Source organism: Cladophialophora bantiana (assembly GCF_000835475.1).
Source record: "Cladophialophora bantiana CBS 173.52 unplaced genomic scaffold supercont1.7, whole genome shotgun sequence".
Taxonomy (NCBI): Eukaryota; Fungi; Ascomycota; class Eurotiomycetes; order Chaetothyriales; family Herpotrichiellaceae; genus Cladophialophora; species Cladophialophora bantiana.
In genome coordinates this window covers 603,045-616,620 of record NW_015971581.1, presented here as the reverse complement: position 1 = coordinate 616,620, position 13,576 = coordinate 603,045, and the positions used below count along the sequence as shown (strand labels likewise).

The following is a 13,576-nucleotide window of genomic DNA, read 5'->3' as shown; positions in this document are numbered from 1 at the left end:
GACCACGGAGAAGGAAGAGGTCTACGCTTAAGATCACAAGAGCAGTCTGTAAGGGCGACTTGACACAACCGATGGCAAACACTTCCAGAGAGACAGAGAGGAGGCAGGGAAAGAAAAGGGATTGCGACACGGCGATTTTCCCCGCGGCGTTCAATGCGGGAGGTATTGTCACTGCATTGGAAAATTTTTCGCCGTCGTCTATCTTTCTTGCCAACGGTCACTTCAACTCGGCCAGAGAAACCCGCCCATGAGAACAATCAATGGCTAGTCTTCATCGTCGGGTTCCTCAGTTTCGGCAGTGGCCACGGCCTTCTTGCTGTTGGAATCCCGGATGATTTTGGTCTTGGCCGCAGGCTCGACTTTTTGGTCTTGCTCGCCAGCATCGTCTTCAGGAGCATCCTCACCATTTTCTTCTTCTTCTTCTTCCTCCTCCTCCTCCTCCTCGTCTTCCTCCTCCTCCTGTTCCTCTTCCTGGGTGGTAGACTTGGACTTCTTGGATGCAGGTTCAACAGGTTCGGCTTCAGCCTTTCGTTTTTTGGGAGGAGGAGCTATGTCGTCGAGTCGATTAGCAATCAAATGTCGACGGTAGCAGAGCTTACTTCAGGTCATGGTGAGAATCAGGACTTACCTTGCTCTTCCTCCTCCTCTTCCTCTTCTTCGTCGCCCTCTACATCTTCCTCTTCATCGTCTTCATCTCCATCCTCATCATCCTCGTCGTCATCTTCTTCATACCTACTCAGGACCAAAAATATCAGCACTTTCAATTGTCCGGGATGGTTAGAGCGCAATTGGTGGCGCAAGCGCACGAGAACAAGAGCAAGGAGGATGAAATGGTGCATGCTGGGCTTCGCCTTGGTCCACGCTCAATCATGAGGCGGAAACGGTAATCAAAAAGCAAAAGACAATTCACACAGCCGGCTTCACCCCGAATGGCGGAAGCCTAAGCAGAGGCAAATAACAAACGAGGACGGACAAGATGAGACTTACTCCTCTTCCTCCTCGTCATCGTCCTCCGGGAGTTCGAGCTCTTCTTCTTCATCGCCAGGTCGGCTTCTGGTGGGCGCCATGGGTGTAGATGACGTATGGATATGACTTGTAGACGAAGAAAGATGGCAGAAGGTCTAGAGGAGATGAAATAAGGATACGAAAGACAAGTGAAAGGTAGCTATGGGCGGAAATAAGGAAAGGGAGAAGAGGTGCGTGGTTGAGGTAGGGGGTGAGCGTGCGGACTACGGCTGAGAACTTGGGAGACCTCTCGGGGGGGAGCTGTTGGCAAACGTCAGGGCCCAGAGTCCAGGGCTCAGGTCTGCACTAGTCAGCAGCTGCTCAGGGGAGGGAACAGAGGGGAGACGAGAGAATTCGGGGGGGGGGGAAGGGATGAGGCCGGGCTTCAGGCAGTCGGGGGTGGGAACAGGCAGAGGCCGAAGTGTGAGCATCATAATGCATAGAGAGGTTGGCCCAGTGGTTGGCGTGCCGCTTGACCTTGCTTGACAAGGAGGGAAGCTCCAGAAGGCTGGAGAAGAGAAGAGGACAGCTGGGAAGGGAGAGAGAAAAAGTGCAGGAGAGGGAGAGGCAGGCAGCTTCCGTGGACGGGAGCTACGAAAGGGAGGTTGGGGAAGGGGACAGTACCAGTGCGTGCAAGTGCGGCTCTCTGGCTCTGCCCTCTTGCCTCTTGCTCTCCAGGCTAGTCGAAGCCCCCTTGCGATGCCGAAGTTCCATGCTGGGTGAGGCACTACTGGCTACCCCTCAATTATTCGACCTGTCAACTGTCAGCACTCCTCAACGCCGCCAAGCCAACCAGTCAACCCGCCGAGCAGCCAACTCGGTCCCGTGATCCGGAAGATAGAAATTGCGATGCCGACGGGTCCACCACAATCACGTGGCGCCTCCTTCTCCATCCAACCCCCCTGCCCCCTTGGGCCTTTGTCTCTTGCCTCATTTCCTCAACCTCCAACTCAACGTCACCATCCCTTGCCGACCGACCGAATCATTGGCGCCGGGTTCTGCCTCATCTCGAGTGCTTTCATGGAAGTGTTTTCCGCTTGAGAGATCCATTACTAACATTTGCACCTTTGTGCTGACCGAGGTTGCGCGGAGTTGTGTGCGTACAAACGACAACAGACGCATCAAATTCCTCAGACGACCTATCTTCCCTTTGCCCATCCTGTACCCCAACAATTGCATTTGAGCGCGCGACTGTATTTTCCAGCTCCCACAGCAGCCCGAGTGTGACAGAAGTCGGTAACGAAATGGCCACAACCAGCCTTTCCCTGCGTCAAGGTGTCACAGTGCAACTGCTCGGGGGTTTTCTGCCTTTCCCTTGTATACCTCTCTCGATCCACTGTCAACCACCCATAACGTTTGCTGAGCCTACAAACACCACCAGCACCGCAGCGAATGCTGTGGTGGACATAAAGACGTCGGCTCGTCTCTGAGCAATCACATTCATCACCAATGAAAACACCAAGTTCATCATGCTGATTGCAACCAGGCGTGCTGCCATGCTTTTCACGCTGAACAGCACCAGGATCGATAATGCCGGGATCACGGCTGACAACAGCATACATATCGTATTCCCAACCTGCACCAACGTTTCTGGTCTGTATTCCCAGGTCCGCTCAAATGCTTTCTCTGCCATGGACCGGTGAAGCTTATATCCTACTACCCGGTGATATAGCGGCACCACCTTTTCGCTCAGAAAGTTGGCCAGAGCATCTTTGCTTCCAATATTTTCATTCAGCGTTAGCAGGTCTGCCTCAATGCTTGCATCTCGGAAGATGCCCGCTTCCACACCATACAAGAACTGGTCGCCACCACTTTCTTCGTCGTACCATTGCCTGCGGAGCTGGAGGTTGTCTTTTCGCGGTTGCTGCAGCGCGTTGATTCTAGCTGTTCGCAATAGAGCTCGATCTGCCCCCACTTGGTCAGCTGTCTATTCTCAGTCATTGGCTGCAGAGCCTTGCTTCCTACAATACTGGTCCAGAAGAGTCCTTGACCGCTCAAAAATTCGGCGGATGTCCTCTTCAGACATCCTTTCAGGATCATCGATCCAGATCCGGTCAAAGCTGTTCAACCCTGGTATCTTCCTCACCTCGTTGATCACCACTTCGAGATGTTGCAGCTCGGCTTGCATATGCAGAATATTCTCCAGATTCATGCTGGAGAATTTCCTGAAAGCTTCAATGTTTTGATGGCTAGCCATCATTGCTGCCAAAGCCCCGTAACCTGTCATTTTCGTAACGCAGCGATCTTGTCGGCGACTTCCGAGAAGGTGATTGACATCAGGGGTATGTCTTCTGTGGGAGGACGGCGGGCGGATGTCTGCTTATAATGAGGAATCACAGACTAACTTGTCCAACGCACCCGCCACTCCTCACCAGTGGGGCACCCGCCGATGGGCTTGCACCTGCGTCGCTGCCCAAGAGGAATTGGCAGGCTCCGAGGTGTCTTCTTTAAGCATTCACTGACGGGAAGCTTCCAATAGGAGCGTGACCGGACAATGCCACTCTCCAAACGCTTTCCATTTGGCCGTTGTTCTCGCGGCGAGTCCATATTGCCAGCCTTGCCGTCCCTGCGCTCGGAGACTACGCGAAGATCATCGCGTGCTGTCAATTCTACGTGGCAACAGCCTCCTACGCACATGCTTTTTCTGAAGCAGATTCTCATCACACATTCCCGCCTATTTTGCGGTGTATCTCATGTGGTAGTCAGGAATGACCCCATTTTGATTTATAGTCCAAAAGACCCTGGATACCTGGTCATTTCTAAAGTTGAAACATGGTTTGCACCGCAACAGTCGCCCATCGAAAGTCTGACAAGGTCTCGGACTTCTTCAGCGCCGCAAAATCCAATGCTGCAACTTCCCTTACCGAACGTGGCCCTGAAATAGTTACTGGTGCTTCCGTTGGCAATCGTCGATTCAGTTTCTATCAGTCTCCAAACCGTGGTGCTACTCTTGCAAAGACTGCCGTGAAACTGACCCATGATTTTGGGAGGTGCTCCCGAGCAGTACAAAACTGTTCTCCTTTGCGCATGAAAAGGTCCAATTTTCATCAAGAAAGTCGACATGTCTCATGCCTTCGGAGACCCACCGCTGCAGCCCTGCAGACGGGAGAAGGGTTCTCCTCGTGCTTGGAGGAGTTTGTCACATGTTGCCATATTGCAGCTCCCTCGAAGGACGGGCCCGACCTTGTACAACGACACAATCCAAGCAGAGATCATCCATTTCCCAAAGCAGCTTGACTGCTATCTGGTGTTATTTAAGATGACAGACTTGTCTGTCCGTGTCATTGCTCTCTTCAGCGTGCTGGCGGCTGAAGACCCAATCCTTTTCCATTTGAATGGCTTGCGGAATTTGAGGCGGCTGACCTAGAGTGAGGGAGCATAGAAGCCACCTACCAGTACGAGAATTCTTCCACCTTTCGAAGGCACACATTAGAATTACTGACTTTGTGGGTGACAGGATGGCCAGAGTCAGCGGGAGGAAGCGTTCGCCAGAAGAAAGAGATCCCATTTTGCTTCGAGTTATCCCGGACTCAAAGGACATGGCAAGAAAGCCCATTCTTGACCGGCTGCGAGTTTCTAGCATGGTGCGTTCGTTCCAGACAGAGGTGGAAAAGCAGAGCAGAGCAGCAAGATGTGACAACAGTGGAGGTCCGTCCAAACGTCTTGAAGTTATGTTGATGGAGGAAAAGAGGAAGCGTCTCAACCTTTTTGTGGTCCTCATGTTCATTCACTTGGAGCCGGAGAAAGATCAAAGGGCAGGTCATCATCAATCAACAACCACTCCAAGAAGAGTGCTGTTGGATACAGGCGCAGATTTCAATCTGATTTCTGACGACGCACACTCTGAGCTCGATCTGACCAAACAGCCATATAAAGGCCGTATCCAATCGATTGGTGGATACACTGATCTCAGCAGCGCTGTCATCCTTCAGTGGCATTTTCGGAGTCACAGTTCCGAAGCGGACCAGATTTCCCGTTCATATCGTGCGCCGTTCTATGTTTTGCCTCCAGACTCCGAAGCCAAGTTCGACTGCATCCTCGGGCGACCGTGGATCGAGGAGAACTGGAGTGATTTCGTCACTCTGGTCGAGCACAACCGAAGAGAGGAAACGGCAGCATAGGGAAATCCGAAGAGTTGGTGATTTCTGTGGAGCGTTTTGCAATTAGAGTATCATACATTGGGGCATCGAATCAACCTCCTCACAATAAAAGCACACCAACCGGATGAAGAGCGAGCGCAGATGTTCAACTTATGAAGAAACCAATACCACCAGCAATGTACCACCAACCACGAGACACAGACCGTAATTTCTGAGAAAGGACATCGTCGCCACAAATTTCTGAAGCGAAGTTGTATGACAAAATCCGACCAAATCTGGATTCGGACCAAGGGCGGCGTTTGAGGGACGGGCCACTGAAGACGGAATTGTTACACAGCTGGTTGGAGTAAAAGTTCCAGGTCACCAAGATACTGCCAGACAGCCAACGACGTTAATTTTGTACGGATATGGTCATCTGAACATCTCAGAAGCCGCCACAGCGGATCCGAGAATGAGACTATTCGGTTTGGTATCTTCAGAAGTCTTGTTCAACCTGTCAATTACTGCTTGTGGCTTGTTCTCAACCTCTGCATTCTAAAGTGACAAATCTAGCGTTCATGGTCACGCCCAACATTTCCAGGTGACCAGCGAGCCGGAGTGCAGCAGAATCTCATCACTTGAAGTCGTCGGTCGACAAGGATGTACCGTCGGCAGAAGGTATACATGAGCACAGTCTCTCGCGGATATATGGAAGGCGAAGAATCTTCCAATACCGATTTGACAACTCATGGGCATTTCAATCCGGGCTTGGGCACGAAGTTTGTCTAGCCGTTTCGCAGTTTCAGTTGCTGGCTTGGTTGCCTTGTACTCGCCTCGTTTCTCGGTTGCCCGCCCTTTTTGAGGCATGTCCATAGGGCGCAATCGCCCGATCTCGAACGCTCTGATGCTAAACCCTCATCAGCTCGAGTCTTCATATCGCTCGTGGCAAGCCCGCCGTCCGCAGTTGTTTCGTCCATCTGACATAACTCCACCAATGGTACGGTTTCGACCCGTGTTCCTCGCTACCAGCCGAGCACATCTGGAAGCGATTCGGCATGCCTGCTGATACTGGTAATAGGCTTTGAATACGAGAGTATGCATTTTCGTCATCGCCGAGGGCCAGGAACATCCTATCAAGCTGTGCAATGCCCTTCACGATAGCACCCTGCCCAAGAGCATCATCTCAAAGAGCAAAGCCGTCGCCACTCGCGGCGCCATTCGCTCGAATGCACCAACCACGTTGATCGACCACACCGGAACGAGTCATATCTCCACTTCTGTCATTTCCCTGCGATGGTACTACGACGATGGCACCCAAACTTTCCCGGAGACGTTCTACATCGTCGACAAGATTTCGGCCAATGATACTACGGACGGCAACAGCAGCCGACCAGAAGCGAGAGATCACGGCCACTGGGACGCAATCCTCCGCGGCACCGCCGAACCGCCCTCCGCCGCCCTAGGCCCTCAAGTCAATCCAATATGCGCTGCGCCACCTGGGATAGATCCCCGGCGGGAGCGCGAGAGAAAAGAGCGGGCCGAGACGAACCAGCAGAAGTTCGAGAGGGAGAAGGAATTGCAGGCCAAGAAGATTCGGGATGCGTTTGCTTTGAAGCAGGCTGGGTCAGGAAAGAGAGGATGATGGGGCCCATACTATCTAGTATTAACCTGGGAACAGTTGAAAGGGGGCAAGCAAGCACCCCTTGACGCATTTGGTATTGACGAAACGAGATTAGCCCGCTTGTCAGCAAGCATTTTGCTGCAGAGCCCAAAGCTGGAACGAAAGCCGCGTGCAGGATACTTTTGGGGCTTTATTTTTCTTTATGGTGATGATTAGCGTGTGATGCGTGATGCGTGATGTGATATGAGATGATCCAGTATGACCTGACCATTTTCATTCTCTTTTGTCAACGAGGCTCAACGCTTGCTATCAATGCATGCACCCCCCCAACTCCCCCAAACAATCTAGAACTAGTTCCGGTGTCTGCAGCACAGACTACTCTTTCGCTCGCTCTTTCTCTCTCTGTGTGTGTATGTGTGCTACCGTGAAGCATAGAGGAAAATATACACTGTATTATACTATACATCAGAACCAAGACAAGTCATGCATGCTGTGCTTCCCCGCGCATATAGATATGAAGTATTGATAAAATTTAGAAGGACTCCTTCCGTTGCTCACAGGTAGTGCAGTTGACTATTCTGCATCATATAGTTACAGTACATATACCTTCCATTCGCTCTGTCTGTTTCTCCCCTTTTTCCTCCATTCCAAAACCCTTCTCCCCTTCTTTGTCCCCCAAGCTCTTAAGCACAAAGACTATATAATCTCACTCACTCGCACCTCCCTTCGCTGCTATGAAGTGTTGTTTCACTACCTAGGCCATGCCGCCGTTTACCCTGATCGTCTGCCCGCTCACCCACTCGGCGCCCTGGCCGCTCAGGAACGCGATGGCTTCGGCGATCTCCTCGGGCTTGCCAATGCGGTTGGCCGGGTGGAAGCTTGCGAGCATCTTGAGCACCTGTGGGCTCTTGCCCTCGAGGAAGAGGTCCGTAGCCGTGGGGCCTGGCGCGACCGCGTTCACCCTGATGCCTTTGCTGGCGAGCAGGTCCTTGGAGAGCAGGCGGGTGAGTTGTTCTATGGCACCCTTTGTCGCGCAGTAGAGAGTATAGGGTCCGTTGACGGTCGAGGCGTGGCAGAGTGTCGTGGAGATGAGCACGATGCTGCTTCCCCGCGCCATGTAAGGTAGGGCCTTTTGCACAAGGAAGAAGGGCCCTTTCACGTTGAGACTGAACGTCCTGTCAAAGTCCTCTTCCGTGCATGACTCGACCGTCTTCATGGGCAGGATCCCCGCGTTGGGGATCAGGATGTCGATCTGCCCGAACTTTTCGACTGTGGCTTTCACTAGTTGCTCGACGCCGGCGATAGTGCCTGCGTCGGCTTGAACGGCATATGCTTTGTCGCTGCCGAGTTGTGAGACGATTTTTTCCGCCGCGGCGCTGTCACGGCCGTAGTTGACCACAACTTTGGCTCCGAGTTTGACTAGAAGTGTTGCTGTGCTTGCGCCAATGCCTTTCGTGCCTCCAGTGATCACGGCGACTTTGCCTGAGAGTGGAGCGGAAGACATCGCGATGATTTTGGTTGTAGCCGGTGATTGCGTCGCAGGTGTGGTAAGGCGATTTGCTTGCTGGGGAGAAGAGGCTTTGCTAGATTTGTGTCGGGAGATGATTGCTTTGATCTGTTTCATGAATTTGATATTGATATGGATTGGACTGAGAGTGGCTCATGACTTTCGATCGCTGTGACCCCTTAATATATGGCTTTGTTTGTCGTGACGCCATGACTGTCGCAGAGGTTTGGTATATCCAAGGGCAAAATGATACTGCTATTGCTCGGAAAAAGTCCCGGTCATCCACGGTGATAGGCATCGAAAAGTGTTCCTGACGGGTGTCGTGCAAAGACGAGCTATTTTCTTCTCTTGTCCCAGGCGTTCCCGGACAGCGCCGTACAGTAAGGCCAACAATGCAGACCGAGCCTTGCCGATAGGGGAAATCATACTCCTCCGGGAAATACCTTTCTCCGCAAACACCGAAACGTTTGGTGAAGAAAGGTACGAAGTGCCCGGGTGTGTATCGGATCAACCAATCTTCTGGCGAGAAAAGTAGCCACTGATGTAATTATCTCTGAAAAACATCACCAGCATGTGGTGTTTTTAAGTTCGATGGATGCATCCTGGTATTCCGCTCGTACATAGGCGCGGATTATGGAGTGAAAGTCCCTGGAGCGAGGTGATCCAGATCTCCGGCCTCCGTGCCTGGCAAGTCCAACCAAAGAAATGAGGATGGAGTCGATATGTAGGGCATCTGGAACATCGACAAGCCATACCCTAGACAATTGGGAGATATAAGAGGTCTAGTATTCGCAGCTGTTTCTACCACGGACAATATAACTTGCCAGATTTTGAAGACACTGGGAAAATGGCTGTACGACCTCTTGTGAGTTTGGTCACCGGGGCAGGCTCCGGATTTGGAGCCTTAACAGCTCGAGCACTGGCAAGATCAGGCCACACTGTATATGCTGGCTTCCTTCAATCCAATGACGACAAAACCCCGGTTTACAGAGATGCCGCAGACTTCGCTAGGGAGAACAGCTGTCAGCTTCGAGGTATACAACTCAATGTGGTCAAGGACGACTCGATCAGGAGGGCGGTCGACAAGATCATGGCCGAAGAGGGAAGGATAGACGTTGTTGTACACAATGCTGGTACGCGCGCAATACCTTGAGAGAAGCAACTCGCACAAGGATTGACATGTTCTAGGGCACATGAACTTTGGGCCCGCCGAGGCTTTTACGCCCGAACAATTTATGGAATTGTACGAAGTCAACTGCCTGTCTTGCCAACGTATTAACCGAGTTGTCCTGCCCCATATGAGACGGGCCAAAAGTGGACTCCTTGTATGGGTGTCGTCCAGCAGTGCTCATGGACCGAGCTCGCCGTTCCTGGCACCATATTTTGCGGCAAAAGCTGCCCAAGATTCCCTCGCACAGACGTACGCCGTGGAGCTCACCCAGTTCGGCATTGAAACGTCAATTGTCGTGCCTGGCGTCTTCACAAAAGGCACCAGCCACTTCGCCACGGCGATGAAGGCAGGTGATACAGCAGTTGAACAAGAGTACATGGAAGGCGCTCTGAAAGGGTGGGATCACATCGCTGCTGAAGGCCATAACAAGATTGTATCACCAGATGCTGATCCTGGAGCCGTTGCTGAAGCCGTCCGTCGCGTTGTTGATGCCGAGTACGGCAAGCGGCCGTTCAGAGTACATGTTGAATACGACGGAGGTGGTGCGGCTATCGTCAACGGCGTCCGTGACTTGGTGAGAGAGACCTTTCTCAACAGACTCGGCCTGGCGGATCTGTTGAAGGTCAAGATATTCAAGTGAGATTCTGCAGAGGGCTCAAAAACATAACTGTTAATACCGTGTGCGCACAAGTCAACCCTGTTCGTGTATATTAGTATATTCTGGTGAATATTACACCCCGCGGAGTCAGGCATTTGGCACGCAGTTCGCCGCGCAGCGCGTCTTCGAGGAAAGGAATACAAATGTGCGGGCAATTCAGAGACTGCAGAGTAATATTTTTTTCCTCTTCGCCCAATACAAAGGTCATTTGACGTCATTTAAAAAAATCACGTGGCAACCTGCCACCACCAGCCAGCCTCTGTCTGCCCAAGCTCGTGTGAGCCCTTCCCGGATCTCATCAGGGGGTGGTTCTTGGAATAGAATGACTGGGCTCTTTCCTGCGACATACGTGGAACTAGATAATCATCTCCGAACGAACGTTTTCGCCTTACATGAGATACTCTCTCATTGCTCACCACTACATGGTAAAAGCCCCTATCTCATCTCATCCTTGACGCTCTGATCTCAGGACCTGGAAAGCTCTCGGCCCGCGAGGACGCCCAAGGATATCAGACTGAACATGTCTACAGCCTCAAGTACAGGCTCACCGGCTATAGGGTGGCCAGTGTTGATGCGTCAGCATAAGGTTGCCATGATTGCACCTTCGCATTCGATTCCGAGTCACCGACGTGTCAGCCAAATTGTTGAATAGTAATCAGTGAACCCAGCAAATATACCATCCGCTTCGGCCTGAACTCTCTTTCTCTATCCGTGCTTCAAAACCTAGCTCTATCTCTCAACAATGGACGCTTTCTGGCCAATTCATCGTTCACCACAGGATAGAAAACTCGTGTGGCACCCTCAAATTTCGTTCGACCGGTTCCGTAGTAATCTATTGCAGACAATCCTTCATCCGCGAAGTCAAGCTGAGAAGGCGAGGGAGTGGCAGTGATGGACCCCACGCAAGACCATGACATCTTTGATGTGACGCTTATGGGCCATCCAGAGGCTCGGAGCGTGGATGAGTTGTGGGCTGGCAAAATGGACGTCAAAGAGCGACGCCGACTGCAAAACCGTCTGAATCGACGGGCATACAGTTGGGTTCTCACATTCTGACGCGTATTCCCTCGGCTAATGAAGGTGCGCAGGGAAACGGCAGGCCGAACAAAAGCTGCTTCGGAAGAGGACCATGGCTGAAGCCGGCATTGAGCCCGAGAGCGGCCGTCGCAACCGGTCGCCCACCCTCCCCGGTGTTGGCGTCTTTGTGGTCGGAGTGAAGGATGAGAAGATATCAAACGGTCCCATCTCTCTAAGATCCTTGATATCTGCTGCTGGCAAGCTCTCTGCACAAACCAACGTGACGATGTCTACCGATTCGTCCAAGCCATCACGCCGTCATCATAAACATAGGCTCGTGCAGTCGTGGTGTCGAAGACTTGAAGAGACAATGCTGCATGTTGGTTCTATCAATGTCGAGCTCGACGACCAAGACGCCTCGGTGACAGATTCAGATCCCGTCAAGTTCGAAGAAAACATCATCCACGCCATAGACATACGCTACCACACGTTCATTCCCAGCCCGGAAGATCAGCTTCTTAACCTCATGTACTACAATGTCTTCCGGGGACTTGCTAAGAACATTAGAGCGTTGAACCTCGAAATGCACCTTATGGCGTCTTGGGCCTCGGACAGTCCTTTTATCTCTGGGAATATTGACACTTCGACTCTAGCCCCGGATTTTCAGCCGACATTCCTCCAACGAACCGTGGCGCACCACCCATGCTTCGACATCTTTCCTGACTCTGTTGTCAGAGACAATGCTATTGAATACTGGTATATCGAAAAACATCCCTTAGAGGGAAGGCTATGTATGGCGATTGCCGGCAGGCATACATGGCATGAGATCGACCTTGCTTTGAAACATGGGTGCGTGCTATGGGGCGAACCGGATGTTACTGAGAGTTGGGAGGTCACTCAAGGCTTTGCAGACGACTGGCCCTTCCTCGTCAAGGGCGCTGTTCGCCTGGAGGCTGCCACTAATCGATATAGGGCGCTGCGAGGTGAGCCGCCAATTTTCTTTGCCTGAGGGCGAAAAGGCGTAGGAACACTAGATATTACCGAGACATTCGGAAAACTTGGACCGATAGCCACCATGGATGCGGACTTGTCGCTATGGATGCTGGGAAGAAAAGGGGCGGCGCTGTGTCGGGCGGGGATATCATGCGGTGATGGAACATACGAGTATCCTGCGGACGCAACAGGAAAATGCTGTTTCATGGACATCCCAAATCATCAGGTTTCCGCACAGTAGAGACACCATGAGCACATCCATCACGATGACTATTTGTCTTTTATCGGTGGCCGACAAGCGGGCGTCGAAGTGTCCCGCAACCATGCGCCTGATCGTGAGTTGAACTGTTTGCGAAAGCTCGCCATTGTCATTTCGAACTAACACGTCCCGCAGCACCTGTGTGCCGCGTCCTTACTCGGCCTTGTCGGTCCTGCTCCCCTCTCTGCTCGTGCATCGAACCAGGTGTTTGCCCTGGGCGCTGCTAACCATCCAACCGACATCAACGATGGCGCTGGTGCGGGAAGCGACATGTACAGAACCTATTCTGGCGACGGCTCGGCGTCAGCTGGCTGGCCGGAGATGGCGCAATGGGTTTCGTTCGAAGATATGTGAGGAGACGAGAGCAGCCTTCCTCAACTCGACTGATATCTTTGCAGGTTCAACGCGAATAAAACCTTCAAGCAGGTGTCGTGTGTCAACCTAGGATCCGATAATGGGCCTGACAACAGCGACGAAGAAATCGGCCAGATCTGGGACGCAGTGCAGTCCGCTTCATCCCAAATCAACGTGAACCACTGCTTCATCCTGGCAATCCTCCTTCAAGAATCCAATGGCTGCGTTCGCTTCCGAACGACTGACAACGGTGTACCCAATCCAGGTCTGACGCAGGCTCACAACGGCGGTTTCTCTTGCAGTTCGAATGGAAACATCCAGACTCCGTGTCCTGCCTCTGAGATTACTGGCATGGTCCTTGGTGGTACCGCTGGAACCTTGAGTGGGGATGGCCTCGCTGGCATACTGAGTCAAGTTGGGGGCAAGGACGCGAAGGCATACTATCGGACTGCCCGACAATACAATACCGGGTCAATCGCAGAGAGCGGTAACCTAGACGAGGGTGGATACTCAACCCGCTGCTACGCCAGTGACATTGCGAATCGATTGACAGGCTGGGTTTGGGCAGAATCGGACTGTGCTCTCTGAGTGAGGTGTATGTTGTTTGTTTCTGACTGCAGCTCTGGCTCATAACGAGGGTGATGAGATGGAGTGTTATGGCCGGCAAGAACTACGCAGTCTATTTTGTGAAAGAGCGTTAATTAAATGTTCCCAGATGATGGTGGTTGTCTGGTTCTACCTTTTTGTACTGAGTGCTCCGTAAGTTTCATGCGCTGTGGGCGAGCCTCACTGGCCGGGTCAACCCCGGAAGAAATGCCTCCCTAGCCCGAATTTCTGCCACCTGTCTTTGGGCAGTGTACCCTCCTCGTCTCGTACCGAGTATGCGCTACACAACATTTACCTGCGCACCGA

The 13,576-nt window shown here is 52.2% G+C and overlaps 8 protein-coding genes across 8 annotated transcripts; 5 read left to right on the top strand and 3 right to left on the bottom strand.

Moving 5' to 3' along the window:
- Positions 1 to 264: 264 nt before the first annotated feature.
- On the bottom strand, positions 265 to 1,067 carry Z519_05224 (uncharacterized protein; the record flags this gene model as incomplete). The annotated part of the gene is made up of 3 exons (XM_016762965.1): positions 265 to 548; positions 629 to 732; positions 988 to 1,067. The coding sequence occupies 3 exons, from the start codon at positions 1,065 to 1,067 to the stop codon at positions 265 to 267; spliced, it is 468 nt and encodes a 155-aa protein (XP_016620578.1).
- Positions 1,068 to 2,344: 1,277 nt separating this feature from the next.
- On the bottom strand, positions 2,345 to 3,232 carry Z519_05223 (uncharacterized protein; the record flags this gene model as incomplete). The annotated part of the gene is made up of 2 exons (XM_016762964.1): positions 2,345 to 2,910; positions 2,971 to 3,232. The coding sequence occupies 2 exons, from the start codon at positions 3,230 to 3,232 to the stop codon at positions 2,345 to 2,347; spliced, it is 828 nt and encodes a 275-aa protein (XP_016620577.1).
- Positions 3,233 to 4,463: 1,231 nt separating this feature from the next.
- On the top strand, positions 4,464 to 5,126 carry Z519_05222 (uncharacterized protein; the record flags this gene model as incomplete). The annotated part of the gene is made up of 1 exon (XM_016762963.1): positions 4,464 to 5,126. The coding sequence occupies one exon, from the start codon at positions 4,464 to 4,466 to the stop codon at positions 5,124 to 5,126; it is 663 nt and encodes a 220-aa protein (XP_016620576.1).
- Positions 5,127 to 5,949: 823 nt separating this feature from the next.
- Z519_05221 (uncharacterized protein) lies at positions 5,950 to 6,726 on the top strand (the record flags this gene model as incomplete). The annotated part of the gene is made up of 2 exons (XM_016762962.1): positions 5,950 to 6,081; positions 6,163 to 6,726. The coding sequence occupies 2 exons, from the start codon at positions 5,950 to 5,952 to the stop codon at positions 6,724 to 6,726; spliced, it is 696 nt and encodes a 231-aa protein (XP_016620575.1).
- A 733-nt stretch (positions 6,727 to 7,459) lies between these two features.
- Z519_05220 (uncharacterized protein) lies at positions 7,460 to 8,329 on the bottom strand (the record flags this gene model as incomplete). Its single annotated transcript, XM_016762961.1, has 1 exon — positions 7,460 to 8,329. One exon carries the CDS (start codon positions 8,327 to 8,329, stop codon positions 7,460 to 7,462), a length of 870 nt encoding a protein of 289 aa, XP_016620574.1.
- A 730-nt stretch (positions 8,330 to 9,059) lies between these two features.
- Z519_05219 (uncharacterized protein) lies at positions 9,060 to 10,023 on the top strand (the record flags this gene model as incomplete). Its single annotated transcript, XM_016762960.1, has 2 exons — positions 9,060 to 9,345; positions 9,401 to 10,023. The coding sequence occupies 2 exons, from the start codon at positions 9,060 to 9,062 to the stop codon at positions 10,021 to 10,023; spliced, it is 909 nt and encodes a 302-aa protein (XP_016620573.1).
- Positions 10,024 to 10,932: 909 nt separating this feature from the next.
- On the top strand, positions 10,933 to 12,067 carry Z519_05218 (uncharacterized protein; the record flags this gene model as incomplete). Its single annotated transcript, XM_016762959.1, has 2 exons — positions 10,933 to 11,077; positions 11,130 to 12,067. 2 exons carry the CDS (start codon positions 10,933 to 10,935, stop codon positions 12,065 to 12,067), a joined length of 1,083 nt encoding a protein of 360 aa, XP_016620572.1.
- Positions 12,068 to 12,374: 307 nt separating this feature from the next.
- Z519_05217 (uncharacterized protein) lies at positions 12,375 to 13,252 on the top strand (the record flags this gene model as incomplete). Its single annotated transcript, XM_016762958.1, has 3 exons — positions 12,375 to 12,386; positions 12,446 to 12,660; positions 12,709 to 13,252. The coding sequence occupies 3 exons, from the start codon at positions 12,375 to 12,377 to the stop codon at positions 13,250 to 13,252; spliced, it is 771 nt and encodes a 256-aa protein (XP_016620571.1).
- Positions 13,253 to 13,576: the final 324 nt, after the last annotated feature.